The following is a 17,401-nucleotide window of genomic DNA, read 5'->3' as shown; positions in this document are numbered from 1 at the left end:
TCTGGATTTTTGAAACCATCTTAAGTGGCCTCCACGGGGCACAAATTGGATAAATAATGACCCATCAACGACTAGAGCGTCTCAAGCAGCCATCTCAAGGGTTCACTTGAAACGGTCCAAAGAACTCGTTGCATTCCTCGTTGAACAATGTAAGTGCCTTATAACGGGGGAGTGGGGTGGACGGGGGTGGGGTGGGCAAGGAAGAATTCGGGCATCACTCACGACTTATGTTAGCCATGGATGGGAATTTAACTCATAAGCAAGGATCAATGATAAATGTCGTGGCGTTTTTTAAATTCATGATTGCACGGGACTGCCAATGCAATCCTTTAATTTTGTCGATAATAGCAGGCGGCACGCTGTCATGTATGGCACTGCAGGGGGGGGGGTGGGATTTAGATTTTGAGCGTGGACCCACGTGATCTGGCTCAGTGGTGAGATCACTGAACATCTGACCTGTCAAGCCTCAAGAATGCTTACATCAACAACGCAAAGAAAGGGCCAAGATGCCGAGCGATAATAATCTCGCTTCAACAGCCTACTCACAGAAAACACAAAAGCACGCCGTGGCCGCACGTTTTGATTTCAGGTGCATCAATTTGCAAAAATGCAGGTGCTGTACGAGCGGATTGCTGGGGTGACAAAGCAAGTGCTGGTGATCAAACGATCTCTCTCGCATGCACGTAGACACGTGACCGTGCTCTCTGGTGGTGATCTCCAGTTCTTGGGACCCTCCATCGCCCAGATTTCCTCATTGTTGGCCGGCCTCCGCCATTTACAGTAAAAATTGGTTGATGTGACAATTAAGCACCCGATGCAAACACTGCTCGTCTGCTCGTTGATATGGTATACACCCGGTTTCAGCCGAGGATGTCCGAGTTGGCGATTCGGAATGTTTCCGCATCCGGCACATCACATCCATGATACCTCTCAATGGATGCGGCTGTTCTCGTGCCGCGAATGACCCCCAAATATGCAATAAGAGTATATATGAACAACAGAAGGCCGTGGAGGGGTCCTTCAGAACGAAGTCAGCAACCACTGCTGCTGATGTATTAGAAGCAGAGGACTAAATTAATGATCGGAGGAATCATACCGCTACTCAGCCAGTGAAAAAAAAGAGAAAAATGCGTGAACCGTAGCGACGCTGCACAAGCGGTGAACGTGGCAGCGCACAGAGATGATGCCACGACAAAAGGGGCACAGAGTGAGGCCTTACCGCGGGAAGTCCTCTCCACACCTGCCAGGGCAATTATAAAGACAGAGGACTGGAAGAGGTTAGTGGAAACAATGAGGTTAAACCTGTTAGCTCAGAGATCTTACAGCCGGATTGGCCACATGCCGTTGAGCAAGTGCACCAATCCAGAGCGGGTCAAGTGATGCCAACATCGCTTCACCATGGACACCTTCACTCGAATTCCACAGGACGCGGTCTCAAGTGCTGGAGGTAACAAAGCCCTTCTCGGAAATGCACTGTCACCCCAAACTGTAGTTTCTGATTTGAACCTTATGGCAGGACCCCAGGGTCCTATAAGCCCCCGGCTCTCGCATAAACTGCGTTGCGACGTCATTTTATGTCTGTTGAAGGCGAACGATACGGCAATCTATTCCTCTCGACGAGCTCTACACGATGCGCTAATCAAAGTTTTGTTTATGACTACGGCAATTTTGGCAACAACGGGTGCTTGGTGAAGAACGAGAGGATTGATTTCTGGTGGGTCGCGGCGTTTATGTGCGCGGTGGGACGGAGTTGCCAAAAATAAACTAATTAATTACGATTTTGACTTCCATTTATTCAGGACCCCGGGGTCCCGCCACAAGGTTCATTTGTTATTATTATTATGATCCCAGAGTGCGACATACTGCAATAATTTGGTACTAAAATCGTTGACAGGTTTTTTTTTCATATGAAACTTTTTTTACTTTCAAAGCTTGGAAGCTTGTAGGTTTGGGGAACAACAGGCTGGTTTGGTGGTGTTACTGTGGCACAAGGAAGGCATAAACATTCACCACGACCCGGCAAGAGCCTCACCAACAGCCAGTACGTTTGCCATGGCAGGTAAGCAGCTGCATGCTGGGAGAAAATATCCCAAGCAGGCAAAGTTTATGCTGCCTATGCCGAGAGGTAGAACGTATTTGCAAGCATCATTTGGTTGTGGCCGATGACTCAAACGCATTCCCCACAGCAAGCTCAATCTGTGCACATTCACAACAACCCTGTAGCCAAGAACGAGTGCAAGATCCACCAGTGCAAATCACGAGTGGAGGTGCATGCACTCAGATGTCAACTCAATATCCAGTAGTGACATCTGAAAAATAAATATATTCTGATACTAATACACACATACAATCAGGTGGTACAGCACTGCCCTGCGACTACATCGAGCCAAGTTTTATTCCCATCCAAGGCAGTATCATCAAGTGATTTCCGAACGGGTTCTACGTTTCTACATCCATTCCCCTTTGCAAACTGGCATTCAAGATCAATACAGCAACGTGGGTCAAAGCGTTAATGCCACAAATCCACATTGACCAGCATAAAATATGGTCAAATGATGCCCACTAATGTCACGACTTGGTGAGGCCTTCATCAGGAAGTGTATTGACAGAGAATCTTTAAACATACAATCCAGTATTGACGATGCAATAATAAATTAATCCAGAAAACTTTCAACCGAGTCACCAGACCTCTTTTAAGGAGTGTCCAACACTGAGTGCCCATGGAAAACACACGCATGAGGGTAAAATGCACAAAGTTTCTTAACAGTCGGTTAGAAACCAATGTGCTGGACTGCCATCATGCAGGTATGGGAAATTCACACATCCGTGTGATCCACCAACGCTTGCCTCAAAATCACCACACCAAAGACGTAATTCCATTCAGTTGTTGCGTTTTACCATCTATCATTGAGAAACAAAACCATAAAAAATCTTAAAGACAAACTGTTTTTTTTTGGGGATCCCATTTTTATTTCAGATAAAAAAAATGCTCTCCCTGAAACAATTGTTAGTGTAGCACTCAACTCCCCATTGCTAGTAGAGAGTGACTGCATGTGCGAAACAGTATTTGGTTCTAAAAATCAGGCGTAGTGCAAGAACAAAAGACAGCGCAACTCCTTGCTATGAAGCATCTATAGAGACAAGATCCTTGTAAAGTGAGACATCAGTGTAAACACTGCAGACCAAGGCAGAGAAACTTCAGGATAAACCGTTAATGTGCCTCTTTTTGAGGCAGGATCCCTGATACTGCATTGTTAAAAGCAAGGGGTCGTTGATTTGCAAAAAGGCCGGTGACAGTAATAATGACAACAAAAATTCAGAAATGCTACGGATAGTGAAACAAAGCTTCGCAACGGCAACGAGCCTCCACAAAAGGCCCCCACGCGCACAATAATAATAACACTCTACAACAACACAGGCAGTGCCGTGCACTGTATTGTCAATACACTGATTGCACTGAACACGGCACAAAAAACACTGATTGCACGGAGCACAGTAGGCAACGCACTGGTTGCCGCTAGGCACGCGGTCCGGCAACACGCAGCACCAGCAGCCACTGTCACCGTCGCTCACGCACTCAACCAAGTACCAGGGCGACAGCAGCAGCAGCTGCAACAACAACACTCATGTAGAATGCGCAGTGGGAATGGAACCACCGAAACGAATACATAAAGAAAAAAAAATCATCAGCATAGCCACCCTTTAACAATCGTTACAATTTAAGAATAAACTAAAAAAATTGCAGTGTTCGTGCCACCGTGAAAGGCTGCAAGCAATTGAGTTAACACGCCACCGTACCTCGCTAAGGATCTGTCCATACTGTTTAACTATTGTTTGTTTTTGCCAAATTGGCAGCGGAAGGAATGCACGGGCGGTGACCTCACTGCACCGACACCTCCATGGGTGCGTGCGGCTGAGTGGCCTGAGAGAGACCGCGTTAAACGTTACGTCGGGCGATGGAATAGCCAACGAGCGAGTTGCCGAACCAATTCTGAAAATGGAGATGCTCATCAGACAGAAGACTTGAGTGAAGGCTAGAAACAGGAGTTGCAGCTTGCATAAAGGGTGATTTCTAGATGGAAAAAGGAGCGAGTATGACCATAGGATCAGTCCTCCCATGTGTTGCATGTCAGGTAACATCACCAGACCACCAAACGCTTCAACATTATTCTGGCCAGGTTATTGCGAGTGGCTAGCCGGTGGAAAGACAGCCCTGCAATGTTGTGAATGAACACGCCAGTTTGTCCCACTGCTCAAATGAGCAACGTGGTGGGTCGTGCTCATCTACACTGGCGGCCCCCTATGCATGTGGTTGAAATTCCACATTTGTATGATGGTGGCCCGTTTATCCATCTGACTACTATTATATTACCACATAGTGGGTACTGATTTTATGGACCCTGAGCGGAGTTGATAGGATAAGATGATGGGCTAAGTTTAAAGCATCCTTTTTTAAAATGTATACATTTTATATACGGATGCCACCCAATAAAACAGTTCTTATCTTATAGCTACACACCTAGGCCATGTGACCTGGGCTGTCCCATACATGTGCAAAGCTTGAGTAACAAGGAGAAAAACAGACTTTGAAGTTGAACTCAAACATTGGGAGTAACATTGCAATAATGTCTTTGAAGTGGGAAAATGAAGTACTTGACCCAAAATTTTAAGTGTTTCTTTTCCTCAAACAAAGATTAAATCCTATGTTGCACAGCCAGAGACAGATGGCCTGTGTATTTAGCTACACGATGAGAGCCGATCGGGTTTTTCTTGGAATGAACCTTCCTTCAATCAACCTGGAAACACTCACTAAGCAGTTACATCCGTATTGTGGACGTGAAGGGACTTGTACAATCACGCCAAGCATCGGGGCAGAGTTTAAAAACGCTACATTTCTTCCTCAGCAAAACCCGCACCGTTGCAACAGTACCACACCGATTGCCGGTTTTTTTAATAACGGTCCATCCTGGCAGAGTCCATACGAACTCTCCGCTGGTGAGAGCGGTGCGCGCATGCCGTGTGGTGGGTCGGCGGGCAAGAGAGGGGTTGTGGGAGGCGGGAGGTGGGTGGCAGGAGAAAAGAAGAAACGGGTTGCTGGGGAGTGGGCAGATGAGGGGGTGGGGGGGGGTGACGACACGAGGCCGTCACAATTTGCATTCGGGAGCGAGAGGCCCGTCTCCCGAACGATCGTCCGCCACGAGCACGCCCTGGCGCGAGAAATCCCCGTGTCGGCTTACCGCGGCACAGCCACCGCATGGCTGCACGCCGAGCACCAGCAGGCACTGCCACACCTGCACACATGCACGGACGGGCAGATGGAGAGGGCAGGTGGGGGGATGTGGGCCGTGGAACAGAGACGGGAATGGGAAACAAGATAAACACAACGCGCACGCATACACACACACGCGCGCAAACGCACATACACGTGCACACGTATCAGCGGAGACAGTAAACTGTCACTCATTTCCCGGACGATGCAGGAAGAGTGGGAAATGCTGAGTTTACTTCAGGGCAGTTCCACAAATTGTTTAGTCGAAGTCAACATTTAAATACATTTCTAATAACATACAAGACATCTGTCTGAGAGGCATTACCCACAGGTACAGGTATAACCCTTGCAATTGCTGGCCCATGCCACAGCTGTGTTAGGGCTTCCACTAGAGGGGAGTTATAAAGGTATTTGCCCTACTCTCTTACATTCTTAAATCACCTATAGTTTTAGAAAACATGCTTATTTATGGAACACGAAACTGGACGCACCAACATCCCGGCACGGAAGATTAAGTCTGTTTGCCAAAATACGTCCAACACCACATGGTGAATTACGAGCACTTCTCCCGGATAGCGGGCGGGTGAGCAGGTAGGATAGCCGGCGTTCAAGCGTGCGGGCGTTCCTGCACGCACCAGGTAGGCGATGAAGGCGAGGTAAAGGGCGGCGATGATGGAGGCGACGACGTAGAGTGCCACGTGGCCCAGGGCGCTGACGTACACCACCACGAAGTAGAGGTTGATGGAGCACACGAGGAGCACCACGATGCCGCCGCCCACCTTCCAGAACCTGCGCGACAACGCGCGGGCGGCACCGCGGTGATGGGTGGCAGCGGATTCGTGGGGAAGGCAGCCGATACAGCCGTGAAGGTCGGCGACACACGAAGGCGATTTTACGATTTGAAGACAGCTGCCACTGTGGCATCGAGGCATTAAACTATTCGTCCCCTATCGCGATTCGACAAACTATCACGATTTGATGCAATGGTGGTTAATTTTCTATTGTTAACATGGCGTTGATTATAACGCACCTCTCGTGACTGTAAGGGTTGCATCAACAGTCTTCATTTGTACCTTATCTATATATAAACTGCTACAAATTTTTCCCACCCACCCTTCTAGAAAGAGTACTGTTCATAATAAATCTACTGCAAAAATTCCCAAATCTCACAAAGAATGTTTTTTATTTCCCTCTATCGCGATTTCCAAAAAAGGCAGGAAGGCAAAGACGATGATACGCTGGGGTTGGTGATGCGGAGGCCACTCACATATTGTTGGTGAACTCCTCCATGAGGTTCTTGGAGCTGGTGAAGGTCAGGATGGGGATGAGGGCGAAAGGCAGCTGCGGAGGAAGAGAGGACGCGTTCACAACATTAAGACGTCGATAGCCGGTGACAGCACGCACTGGCAGCCTCGGCAAGAATTCATGGCGACAGAGTGAGCGGAAGAGAAGAGCCTTTTGAAATGTTCACTCAGGAAAGACTCGCTTAAGCATTCACCCTCCTTCCGTCTTTTTGTCGGGGAGGTCCTCCTTTAAATAGTTCTTGAATTCCATATCCGAGCAGCGTTTTTGTTGCTTATAGAGTTGGGAGTGTTGAGAGAAACCCACACTTGTCGTAATACAATCTTAGTAAACACAAGCCGAGGAAGCTGAACATCGATGCGGTTGCAAGGATTTTCGTGGACAGCGAGTAAAACACAGTGGAATGGAGGTAAGCGAGAGTGAGGCCTGCGAGAGAGGCAGGGTGTAAAGCAGGTGGAGAGCGAGATGGGAGAGAGAGGCAGGCAGTGGAGATAAGTAGTGGAGAGGTGGAAAAAGATGAATGGGAAAGAGAGGCAGGGAAAGATACAGAGGCAGAAGACGCAGGCTCGAAGAGGAGGGAGGAGGTGGCACCTGCAGGCTCTGCAGCACGTTGAGGAAGTCGTTCATGCCCGTCAGGTGTTGCACGTCTTGGAAGATGGCGACGAGCAGCGTGGGGAAAATGGCGATGGATCGCGTCACCAGCGTGCGCCGGAACCGCGACCACTGGAGGTCGAGGAACCCCTATAGGAGGCACCATGTGCACACGGTCACTGTTGGGGCTGCCGCTGTTCGTGAGCACCTATTAAACCCAGTACGACGCACGAGGGGGTGGTGTGGCGAACACCACGCCCGACCAATCTCCCCAATACTCGTGCTTCGACATCTGCACCACGTACTCACTTAGGGCCGAGTCAATCTAATACGTGCCAAGAACCCGTTTAAGTGTCACTCGCCACCGACGTGAGATGTGACGCACGGGTGCAGAGGGGCACATTGCGACGAGACGCGGCGCTCTGCGGTGGGATGCAGTGACCTCCAAACCCCCGTAACAAACTGCCCAGAGCAGACGCTGCGCCCCGTGGTGGTGCAGCGCAACAGCGGCACAGTGCGGCGAGACGGCTATGCAGCGCGAACGGTGCGATACGTCCCCCCGCCGCACCTCCATGACGAACTGCCCGGAGTAGGTGCCAGTCATGGTGGAGCTCTGACCGGCCGCCAGGATTCCCACAGCCCAGATGTAGAGCGCCGCGGGGCCGAAGTAACAGCCCAGCACGATGCCCTGTTTGGCCGGGGAGGGGCGGCACCGGCACGAGAGGAGTGAGCGCACGAGCAGAGGCTCGCGAGACACCGAAACGTAACAGGGACTACAGAACGAGGCCCTTAATTTGTCCGTCTCCCATTTGTTCTGTCCGTCAGAGCACCGACTTGACGAGGTTTCGTCACGCAGAGGTGAGTTCAGGCTCCTTCTGCCCGGAAAGAACCAGGGACCTATGGTATTGCTTATGAGCTTTGTAAGAGTTATGACCTTTGACCTCGCTCAGGGGTTGGCAAATTGTGGCTCCAGAGCTGCATGCAGCTGTTTCAGGACTGCTTAGTGACGTTATTTTTAAGGACCACCATCTCGTATTCACGCGCTCTTTAAATATTGAGTTTTTGTATCGAATTCGAACAAAAATGGGTCATCTGGTTATTTTGGCTGCCGACCTTTGACCTAGCTCCAAACACCCAGAGCTAAAAACATTTACCATGGAAATCTTCAGGTAGTGTTACGAAACTCTGTTCCTGATCTTGTAACTATCTGAGATGAGTTGCGAATAGTTTTGGAGAATGAAGAAAAATGAAGAGAAACATTTGGGGGAAACAAAAATTACGTTTCGTTAGGGGGGAAGGGCAGGGGGTGGAATTTAACCATGAAATTTCGATTTAAAGCTTTCGTGACTGCAAGGATTCATCTTCTTGGTTCTTTCGGTAAAGTCACGTAGAAGGGAAATAATTAAATAATAAGAATAACATTTTATCAAATATTTCTCACGACGTTTCGGTCACAACGCAAGCAGCCGTCCTCAGGTGAGGACGGCTGCTTGCAGTAATAATTCTCACGAAACGTCGTGAGAATTATTTTATTATGTTTTATTTTTATTATTTTATTATTTCCCTTCTACGTGACTTTACCGAAAGAACCAAGATTAACCATGAAAGTTTAGAAATATTCTTCTGGTTTTCATCTCATCAGCTGGTGAGATGGTGAACTAACACCGTTTACTCTGTAGCCACAACCAAAACTGGTGTGCGGTTGACTCACTTTACAAAACTGCAAGTGTGCATTTGGTAAAAAAAATGTTTTTCTTTCTAAATGGAAACCTGCTTTCAACAGCAACTTCCAGAGTTGATGAAAATGAGCAGAACAGCTGCTTACGAGTAGCGTGACAGTGAACAGGCTAAAAATTTTAAACACAAATAGAAATGCCAATCGGAGGTGCAATTATTGCAGGTGTAACATTACCTCCTCTCGCTCGCACGTCAATAAATTACCGATCCAAACGTGAATCAATTCCTCTGTTTAACATCCAAGTGAACGTTGTGCCCTCCAGTGGTCAGAAGTGTCACATCCATGCAAAATTGAATTACACAACACGTATGCATCTAGAACTTGTTTCGCACCGTACGTAGCCAACCGTGCTAATCGGTGGTGCGGGGAAAGGACAGCAAACTAACAAGACATCGATTCCCTTAAACAACAACGCCTACGGCTTCGCCACGGTGCCGTCACCCTATAGGGCTGAATGATGACGTTATCGCGCGTAAAGCTAAAATGCGCGTGCAGCCCTAGTTGTGTCAAAAGCACCACACGGCAACGGCTGGCGGGTGGGGAATTATACTCTTACTTTTTGTTTTTTCAGTAAAGTCACGTAGGTAAAAAATAAAATAAAAATTAATAAAAATAAAAATCACGACGTTTCGGAGGCAACACAAGCTTCCGTCTTCAGGTGAAACGGTCACAGAAAAATATCTGTATCAAGTGAAGAGAAGTCCCAAGAGGCACGACCTTATATACTGGTTAAGGGGGGAGGAGCCAAGATGGGCCGTGGGAGAGGAGGAGTTGTGAGATGGTCAGTACTGCTGCTGGAACTGAGCCTTTGTCATGAAGATGGCAGAAGTAGATAAGCCAGCTAGGATTAAGCCGCCTTTTGTTATGCTGCTGGGTGGGTAAAATTAATTCACTACCCAGGTGGTGTTAATCAGAGATGCAATGAGCCAATGAATGGAAACGCTGGGGATGGATCCAGGTGGCCGGGATGCGTCAGCACGGCGGGTGGAGCCTCACCCCCTTGTAGATGTCCACTTGCAGCGTGTTCGAGTCGTTGCTGAACATGTCCGCGTGGGGGCTGTGGTGATCCAAGCAGACCGTGCGCTGAATGGGGGCAGGAGAGACCGATTACACATGCGCCCTCGTGACGGACGAGACGGCTTGTGCGGAGCCGCCAACCGCATGGGGGGGGGGGCAGCATGGAAGTTACACCTCTAGCCCTCAGAATGTTCAGACACAAGGGTAAAAATTAAAGTTAAAGGTGCAGCCCTGCAATTGCTCATTCATGTCACTGCTGGTAAAAGGGGTCTCCACTAGAGGGGGCTTTAGTGGAGAGCCCCTCTCGATGGTATTTGGCCGACTTTTCACACTGACTACATGTGGAATGCAACTCACCACTGCCACCCCCTCTACATACCAACCACCACCCACCCAGCAACATCGCCACCACCCAGCCAGCAGCACCACCACCAGCCTACACAACTTTCTCCCAACGACCACCACCACCACCACCACCCGTCCCAGCTGTGCTCACCACGTCGTTGTTGGTTTTCCCGAAGAAGGCCTCGGCAAACACGGACACCACGAACACGTTGATGAGGAAGGACACGAAGAGGGCGACGGTGGCCTCGATGAAGTAGTACATGTTGGCATCACGCACCTCCTGACGCTTGGAGCGATCGATGGCTCGCGACTGCACACCCAGGGGATTGCGTACGGGCACATGGAACATAAGAGGATGTGAATGGAGATACGGGAATACACAGAGGCACATGGTGACGCAAAGGGAGACAGAAACGCATGGGGATATACCGAGACACAAGCGGAGCCACTGGTTGAAACGGGGAAACATGCAGGCAGATGGACAGACAGGTACCCACGGGTACATAATGACACAGAGATATATATTTGAAGGCAGAGGGATACACAAGGCATGGGGGGGCACACAAGCGTGCTGCCAGTGGGGGGCGCTCGCACCTTGACGAGGGCCGAGTGCAGGTAGATGTTATGCGGCATGATGACAGCACCCACGATGCCCACTGCCTGCTCGAGCTGTGGGGTGCCACAGCCCTCGCAGTACGGGAAGAACATCCCCTTGAGCAGCTCGCGCTGGTCCGGGGCCACCATCACGTACTGGGGGGGAGGGGGGAGGTGGGCCAGCACAACAAGATATTTACATTGTTACGTGGTTAAACAGACCCGTGGCTGCGCGTATCGCGTACGTAAGAACCGATTTGACTGGAATCGTTCGAAACGAGTTTCCATATCACGAACGGCATGCACCACGTCGTCATCCTAACCAACGATCTATCTACTCAATCTTGATTTGAAACTTTTGTGACTGCAGGAATCCATACTCTTTGGTTCTTTCGGTAAAGTCACGTAGGTAGAAAATAAAAGCGACCTATGTACTGCTGCACAATGGCCTATTGCACGGTTGGCTGCGTACGGTGCGAAAGAAGTTCTACATACATACGTACATACTGGAGCTGTCACTATCTTTCACGGTCTCGTGAAGCAACTATCCATGTGTCCCCTGCACACGAGCTGAATGTCCACCACTGGCTCCGCGTGACCAATGGGAGCTGGGCGCCACCCTCACGCTCACTTGCGGAGGGGAGACATTTCGATTGGCAGTGCTCCCGGACAAGCAGAGCCCAGTAAAGTACTGCGCAATGGTTCACGCACCGGCCCACGAGCCGCACCGGCCCACGGTCGGAAAGGCACCCACCTGATACCCAAACGTTATGGCCATGGTGGTGATGAGCACAGCGAAAAACGCTTCCAGTTTCCGCAGTCCTGGGGAGGAGAGGATGAGCGCGCGGTGAAGCAATGACAAAGAGGTGCAACTTTGTGAGCGGGCAGGGCAGGCAGGCAAGCGGAAGGGCAGGCAAGTGTGTGGGTGTAACGGAGGTTTGTAGAAATAAAGGTGGTACCCTGAAATTGCTTTGTTTACACCACTGCTGCCAGAAGAGCCTCCATTCGAGGGAGCTCTAGGAAAATGCTCTTTTGAAGGTATTTTTTGGCCGATTTTTATACATTGGCCAGAGTACCCACACCTAACCCCCACCGCACGCGAAATGCCCATCGACTAAAGGTGGGTGGGGCCTTCTCTACTGCTGTGTGAACCATGCCGGGAGGGATTTAAATGCTTGCACCATCGTTTCGACTGCCGCACTGGGAGTTGATACGGACGCCCTCTGGATTGCTGGTCCAGTGTGCTAACTATTACGCCATGGCAGCATCGGGTGAGGATTGGTAATAGCCTATCCTTCAAATAACTTGAGTGGATATACGAATCCTCAAACAGAACGCGGTGTTGTTTTGGGGGGCCCCAAAAATACAAATTCTAAAACCACACTCCCATAGCTCAACGATTGAACAGCGGGCAAAGCAATGCTGCCTTGTCAAAAGCTGCGTTTCTACCCTGCGCAAAAAACGTCACGTGCCAGGAAAAACCAGTTTCGTATTGCACTGCACATTTAACTGCTGTAGCATCGGTTCGTCTGTTCCAATGGTGGCTCGCGATTCTCGGTGGTTTCAGCTTGCACATTGCCTTCATATGGTTAAGAAAAGATACAAAGCGGGGCACCCTGCACCCCTGCATGAGCCCGGTATTTTGAGAACTCACTGCAGCGGTGGAGCGACTCACCGTATTTGTCAAGGAACAGGAATACGAAGGTGTCGGCGATGGTGATGAGCACCCCGCCGTACAGGGGAACCCTGCAGGTGGCGACACACACACACACGGATGTCCATAGATACACAACACAAAGATCCTCCGTGTAGCCTAAAGACTTTTGGGGCAAGTATGGTTAGCGAGCACCGATGAAGGCCGTCGTTACGGAAAACGAGAGGGTGGGAGGCCAGCACCATGCCCGGCCACCTAGATACACACACACACATATATAAGAAAAAAGACAGTGAACCACGGCCAGAGCCTGCACTTGAACAGGGCCAGAGAAGCCGGCTGGCCAGAGGAAGGAATGAGAGTGAGAGCCCTTCCGCCTGAGCGATGGCTGAGCGGAGACTGCTACAGAGACCAAGGCGCCATCCCCAAACTGAGCAATAAGCAGCGCGGTGCTAGGGGAGCCGTGCTGGCACCACTCACGCGCCATTGGAGAGGAGGTTGATGGCGATGGCCGAGCCGATGACCTCCTGCATGTCCGAGCCAATGATGGCCAGTTCCACCATTAGCCAGAGGACGATGCGAGGGATCTACACACGAACGCAGGATGACGTAACACAATTACAATATGTATTTACAATAAAGAGAACCTCCAGCCGTTCTTAATCTATAAGTGCATGAAGGCTCTCCTCATGCCATGTCGGTCATGGGAATTTGTATTTTATTATCATACTTCAACACCTTGGTTAGTACAGATTGATGGAGGGGAGAGGGACCCAGGACCGGTTCAAATATCACTCGCTACCAATGTAACCCATGGATGTAAGTTGAACTCGGGCTGGCGGTTTCCGTAGCGCAGAGCGCCAACCCACTGGTGCCACCATTCCACCAAGAATTTACATCGTCTCCAAATATGGCCAAAGATTACAATTCGAGGGTGAAGCGGTGGCGAGCATGCTGTGCGATGAGCCAGGCGACCAAATATCTATTCCCCGGTGTGTACAGGTGAGTATGGGTGTGCAGGCCCGTGTGGAGTGTGCGACTGTTGGGTGTGAAGGTGAGTGTTGGGTGTGAGGGTGAGTGTTGGGGTCAGTCTTGGGTGTGTGGGTGAGTGCGGGTGAGTTGGGTGAATGTTTGGTTTGTGGTTGAGTGAGGGTGAATGTTGTGTGTGTGTGAGTGCGGGCGAGTGTTGGGTGTGCGGGTGAGTGCAGGTGAGTGCGGCAGTACCTTGGGGTAGTTGCGGTTGCACACCTCAGCAAGGTGCATACCCGTAACGACCCCCAGCCGCGCGGCGAGGCGCTGCAGAAGCAAGCCCAGTATGGTGGACGTCAGCAGCACCCACAGCAGCTGGACAAAGAACCCCCATGTAGCCATTAACAGGTTGTTCGGGCTCGTGCTGTAAGCGAACGCCTGTGTGTGTACGGGCGTGTATGTGCCTGCGTGTGTACAGGCGTGCGTCCGCCTTTGTGCACGAGTGTGTGCATCGGCGCATGTCTCAATCAGTTAACCCATAATACCTTGGCATGTCTCCCATGACCTTCTGTCAGCGAGCCGTCGACATTTCACGTGGCCTCAAAGTGCACCTCGCCTGGCACAAGCGCTGTGGTAATGTAACCGCCACTTAGAGGCACCACGGTGGCAAGATGTTAACTACTTCGCCTGGTATGCAGGAGTTCGTGAGTTCGATCCCAACCCTGACGCCTGCTGTATATTTGGAGTTTGCATCTTCTCCCCGTGGTCGTGTAAATTTTTCTCCAGGTCCTCCGGTTCTGCCCTCAATTTTAGAAACGTTTGTTTTAGAGTATTTGGCTGCTGTAAATTGCCACGTGATAAGCCACTTTGTTGAGAAATCGTTTGTTGCCAGGTCACTTATGAATAAACTCCTTTAAAAAAGTTGTTTTTAAACAACGGTTTTATTTAAAAGTGCACTAAAAAGTAAATAACTCGATTGGACAACGGGAAGTGGACGACATCTTGATTACAAGAGACACGTGACGTCTGCTTCTTGGGCGAGCCGATTCCACAGTTTAGGGACCGCGGCATTGTTCACCTACACAAAATATCTAATTAATATTCCGTCCATGAAAATGTTTTAATTGCTTGAAGGGAGGCAATTAATTGATGAATTGGTGCCGATTTTAATACAAGCATGCACTGTCACCGGATCTGAGTACATGTGCAAAATTTGGAATTGATTAGACAACAGGTAGTAGACGAACTTTTGATTACAAGATTTGACCACGACAAACACAAGTCAAGTTAAATAAAACCGTTGAAAAAGAGCTATGTAGCTCAGTGGGCCTTACCTTGTAAAATAAAAAGTAAACTTGGTGCCGAATGAAGGCCGTAGGTGTTGTCTATAGGCATGTGTGTGTATGAGCGTGTGCCTAAATGGATGTTTGTACATAGCGTGGCAACGGCACCTTGAACCCGGCCTTGGCTCCCGACTGCAGGTCCGATTCGATGTTGCCCGGGTCCAGGTAAGCGATGCTCATGAGAAACCCTGGACCCGTAAAGGCCCACAGCTTCCGGAAGCTGAACGTGCCCTGAGCGAGCCACAGCCACGTACACACACATACACGTGTAAAACAAAGACAAAGATCCCCCGTATAGCCTGAACAGATTGTTAGGACAAGTGGCGTTAGCAAGGCCGGCAAGGCACACGAGGGGGTGGGTGGCCAACACCACGCCAGGCCGCCTTTGGCTCGCCAGTGGGGATGTTTGCACACCGCATCAGATACTTATTTGAGGCTGAATCGACCTAGGGGAGGCCCAGGACCAGTTCAGATATTCGTTACCGATGTTGGCCGTGAGCGCCAATCGAACGCGGATTGCCAGGTTTGTAGCGCAAACACTAACCTCTAAACTACCGCTCCCCACACACATATACACACATACACTTGAATGAATGTGCACATGAACACTTACATGCAGATACACTCACGGCGAGTCGCCAAATGCAACACGACTTTACCCTCAAGTTCATTTCATATTGGATCATCTTTACGAAAGTCATCGCACTCCCCCTCACCATTACAGATCTGACCGATGAATGCCTTCGACCCGAGTTGGAAAGTGTTCAAAAGACAGTGGGGGAAAGGTGGAGGGGGGGGGGGTGAGGCGGATGGGGGCGGCAGTGTTTTCCCCAAAACAGCAGCAGCAGCAGCAGCTCACAGCGCCAGCGTCCGGCACGGGGATCTTGTCGTCGAAGTAGGTGGACATCTCGGCGGGGGCGTCGCTGCTCTCGTGTGGCTCTGGCGGCGACCGCTGCGGAGAGTCGAGGCTGTTGTAGCTGCTGACTCCATCGCTGAGCACCCCATCCTCCTCGCCTGGTCGGGGAGCGGGTGGGGGCAGAGGGGATAGAGAGGGAGGGTGGGGGGGGGCAACGTCGGGAGAAAAAACGTCAATCCCATTGAATGATTTGTGTTTTCATTGACAATAATCTTTATCCTATCAGGATAAGCCCTTAGATGCACGTAGCATTTTCAAGGGGGTCTTGGCAAGTAGGAAAGACGCAAGTGTCCCTTGTTATTGCTGCAAGAGCAAAGTGATTTGTCTGGCTGTCTCTCTGTCAATCACTCTGTCACCGCGAGTCATTCTTGTAAAACAGCTTAAACCTGAATGTTTCTAAGGCACAAAAAAAAACATCAAACATTCAAGTTTGTGTGCCCTTTGTGTCAATTAACGTCTGTTACTCCCCCCCCCCCCGTCTGTCCATTTGTCAGTCAGTATGTCACTGCCTGCACGTCTGCCCGTGTGGTCCATCTGTCTTCATGTCACTGTCTGCCAGATTGCTCGTCTTCATCTACCTTGGCAGTCCTGTTCATTATGTCTAGCATCAGATAAGTTGTATAATACATTACCTGGAGTAAAAAAAAAGCACATCGCGTGGCTGATACAGGTGTACGTGTGATCAGGACATCCCTTCACGATGATCATCACAAGAAGCGTTAATCATCACGGCACCGTCACTGTGCCAAAAAGCAGCACTGCAAGTAGGGGTGAACTGTCCCAATATTGTAAGCGGTTCCCACGATTTCCAATATAAATTTCGGACACTTCGACGAGCATTGTAATCATCTGCACACTTGGAATTACACAGGCACATGGAGAGGAACGCATGGATCAGAGTGTGAATGCAACTGAGAGACATCATATCGACAGTAAAGAAAAGTACGTGGGCTTGAGCAGGACACACCATAGAAGCGATGATGGCCGACTGGTGGTCGAGACTGAAGGCAGAGTGTGGGAGCCAAGGGAGGGGACGACACGCCCAAGAGTACATCCACAACTGGCCAGGAGAAACCCTCGAGTGCTGTGCAGTAATGGTAATTAGAGGAGTTGTTACATGGGCTTTTTTCTCTCATTTTATTTTCATAATTGTCTTTCCCCCCCCAGTTATGTTCAGAATGTACGATCCACGTCATGAGATGAAGTGACCACTCGGAGCTCCAGACGACCAATGCATCACTCTGAGTTAGAGAGCGGTCCGTGGAAGGAGATGCAACAGAGCTGCTCCTGAGATCTCATCAATTGACCTTTAATGCACAAAGTCGAGGGCCACGCACTTTCCCAAGCTTCTTGCTGCACAGTGGTCAAACCAAAACATTTCATGAGCAGAATTCGAGATTCGTACGCATTCTTTAGTGTGCAGTCATTGGGAGGACAGGCTTCACTTGCGAACCCCCGGCTGAAACTCAGATTCGAACCCAGTATCTCTGCACTGTCGGCTCCATGGCTCTGACCCCTCGTCACACCTGGCCACCTCTGCACGCACTATTTTTTTTAATCCATGCCAAATAAAAAAGTGACTGTGAAGAGCGAGAACACCACTGAGGACACATACCCATATATGGGCTCACAGGAGCAGGTGTAACCCAATAGAAGGCTTTAA

At 49.9% G+C, this 17,401-nt stretch overlaps 1 protein-coding gene across 5 annotated transcripts in view; it reads right to left on the bottom strand.

Annotated features, from left to right (window-relative positions):
* LOC133346071 (natural resistance-associated macrophage protein 2-like) overlaps positions 1-17,401 on the bottom strand; it is a 42,312-nt gene that overhangs the window by 8,096 nt on the left and 16,815 nt on the right. For all 5 annotated transcript variants that reach the window (XM_061557386.1, XM_061557385.1, XM_061557388.1 and 2 more), the window contains 14 exons: positions 15,682-15,836; positions 14,931-15,053; positions 13,735-13,854; positions 12,991-13,097; positions 12,532-12,602; positions 11,611-11,678; positions 10,857-11,012; positions 10,414-10,572; positions 9,897-9,983; positions 7,731-7,850; positions 7,163-7,312; positions 6,537-6,610; positions 5,905-6,058; positions 5,238-5,291 (listed from right to left, as the gene is read on the bottom strand). In XM_061557386.1, coding sequence (XP_061413370.1) covers positions 5,238-5,291; positions 5,905-6,058; positions 6,537-6,610; positions 7,163-7,312; positions 7,731-7,850; positions 9,897-9,983; positions 10,414-10,572; positions 10,857-11,012; positions 11,611-11,678; positions 12,532-12,602; positions 12,991-13,097; positions 13,735-13,854; positions 14,931-15,053; positions 15,682-15,836 — 1,598 coding nt within the window. The remainder of the gene's footprint in view (positions 1-5,237; positions 5,292-5,904; positions 6,059-6,536; positions 6,611-7,162; positions 7,313-7,730; positions 7,851-9,896; positions 9,984-10,413; positions 10,573-10,856; positions 11,013-11,610; positions 11,679-12,531; positions 12,603-12,990; positions 13,098-13,734; positions 13,855-14,930; positions 15,054-15,681; positions 15,837-17,401) is intronic.

Source organism: Lethenteron reissneri, chromosome 23, assembly GCF_015708825.2.
Source record: "Lethenteron reissneri isolate LAM-NWPU_2019-01 chromosome 23, ASM1570882v1, whole genome shotgun sequence".
NCBI lineage: Eukaryota > Metazoa > Chordata > Hyperoartia > Petromyzontiformes > Petromyzontidae > Lethenteron > Lethenteron reissneri.
Note: the sequence above shows the minus strand (reverse complement) of the source record. Positions and strands in the feature narration are given on the sequence as shown.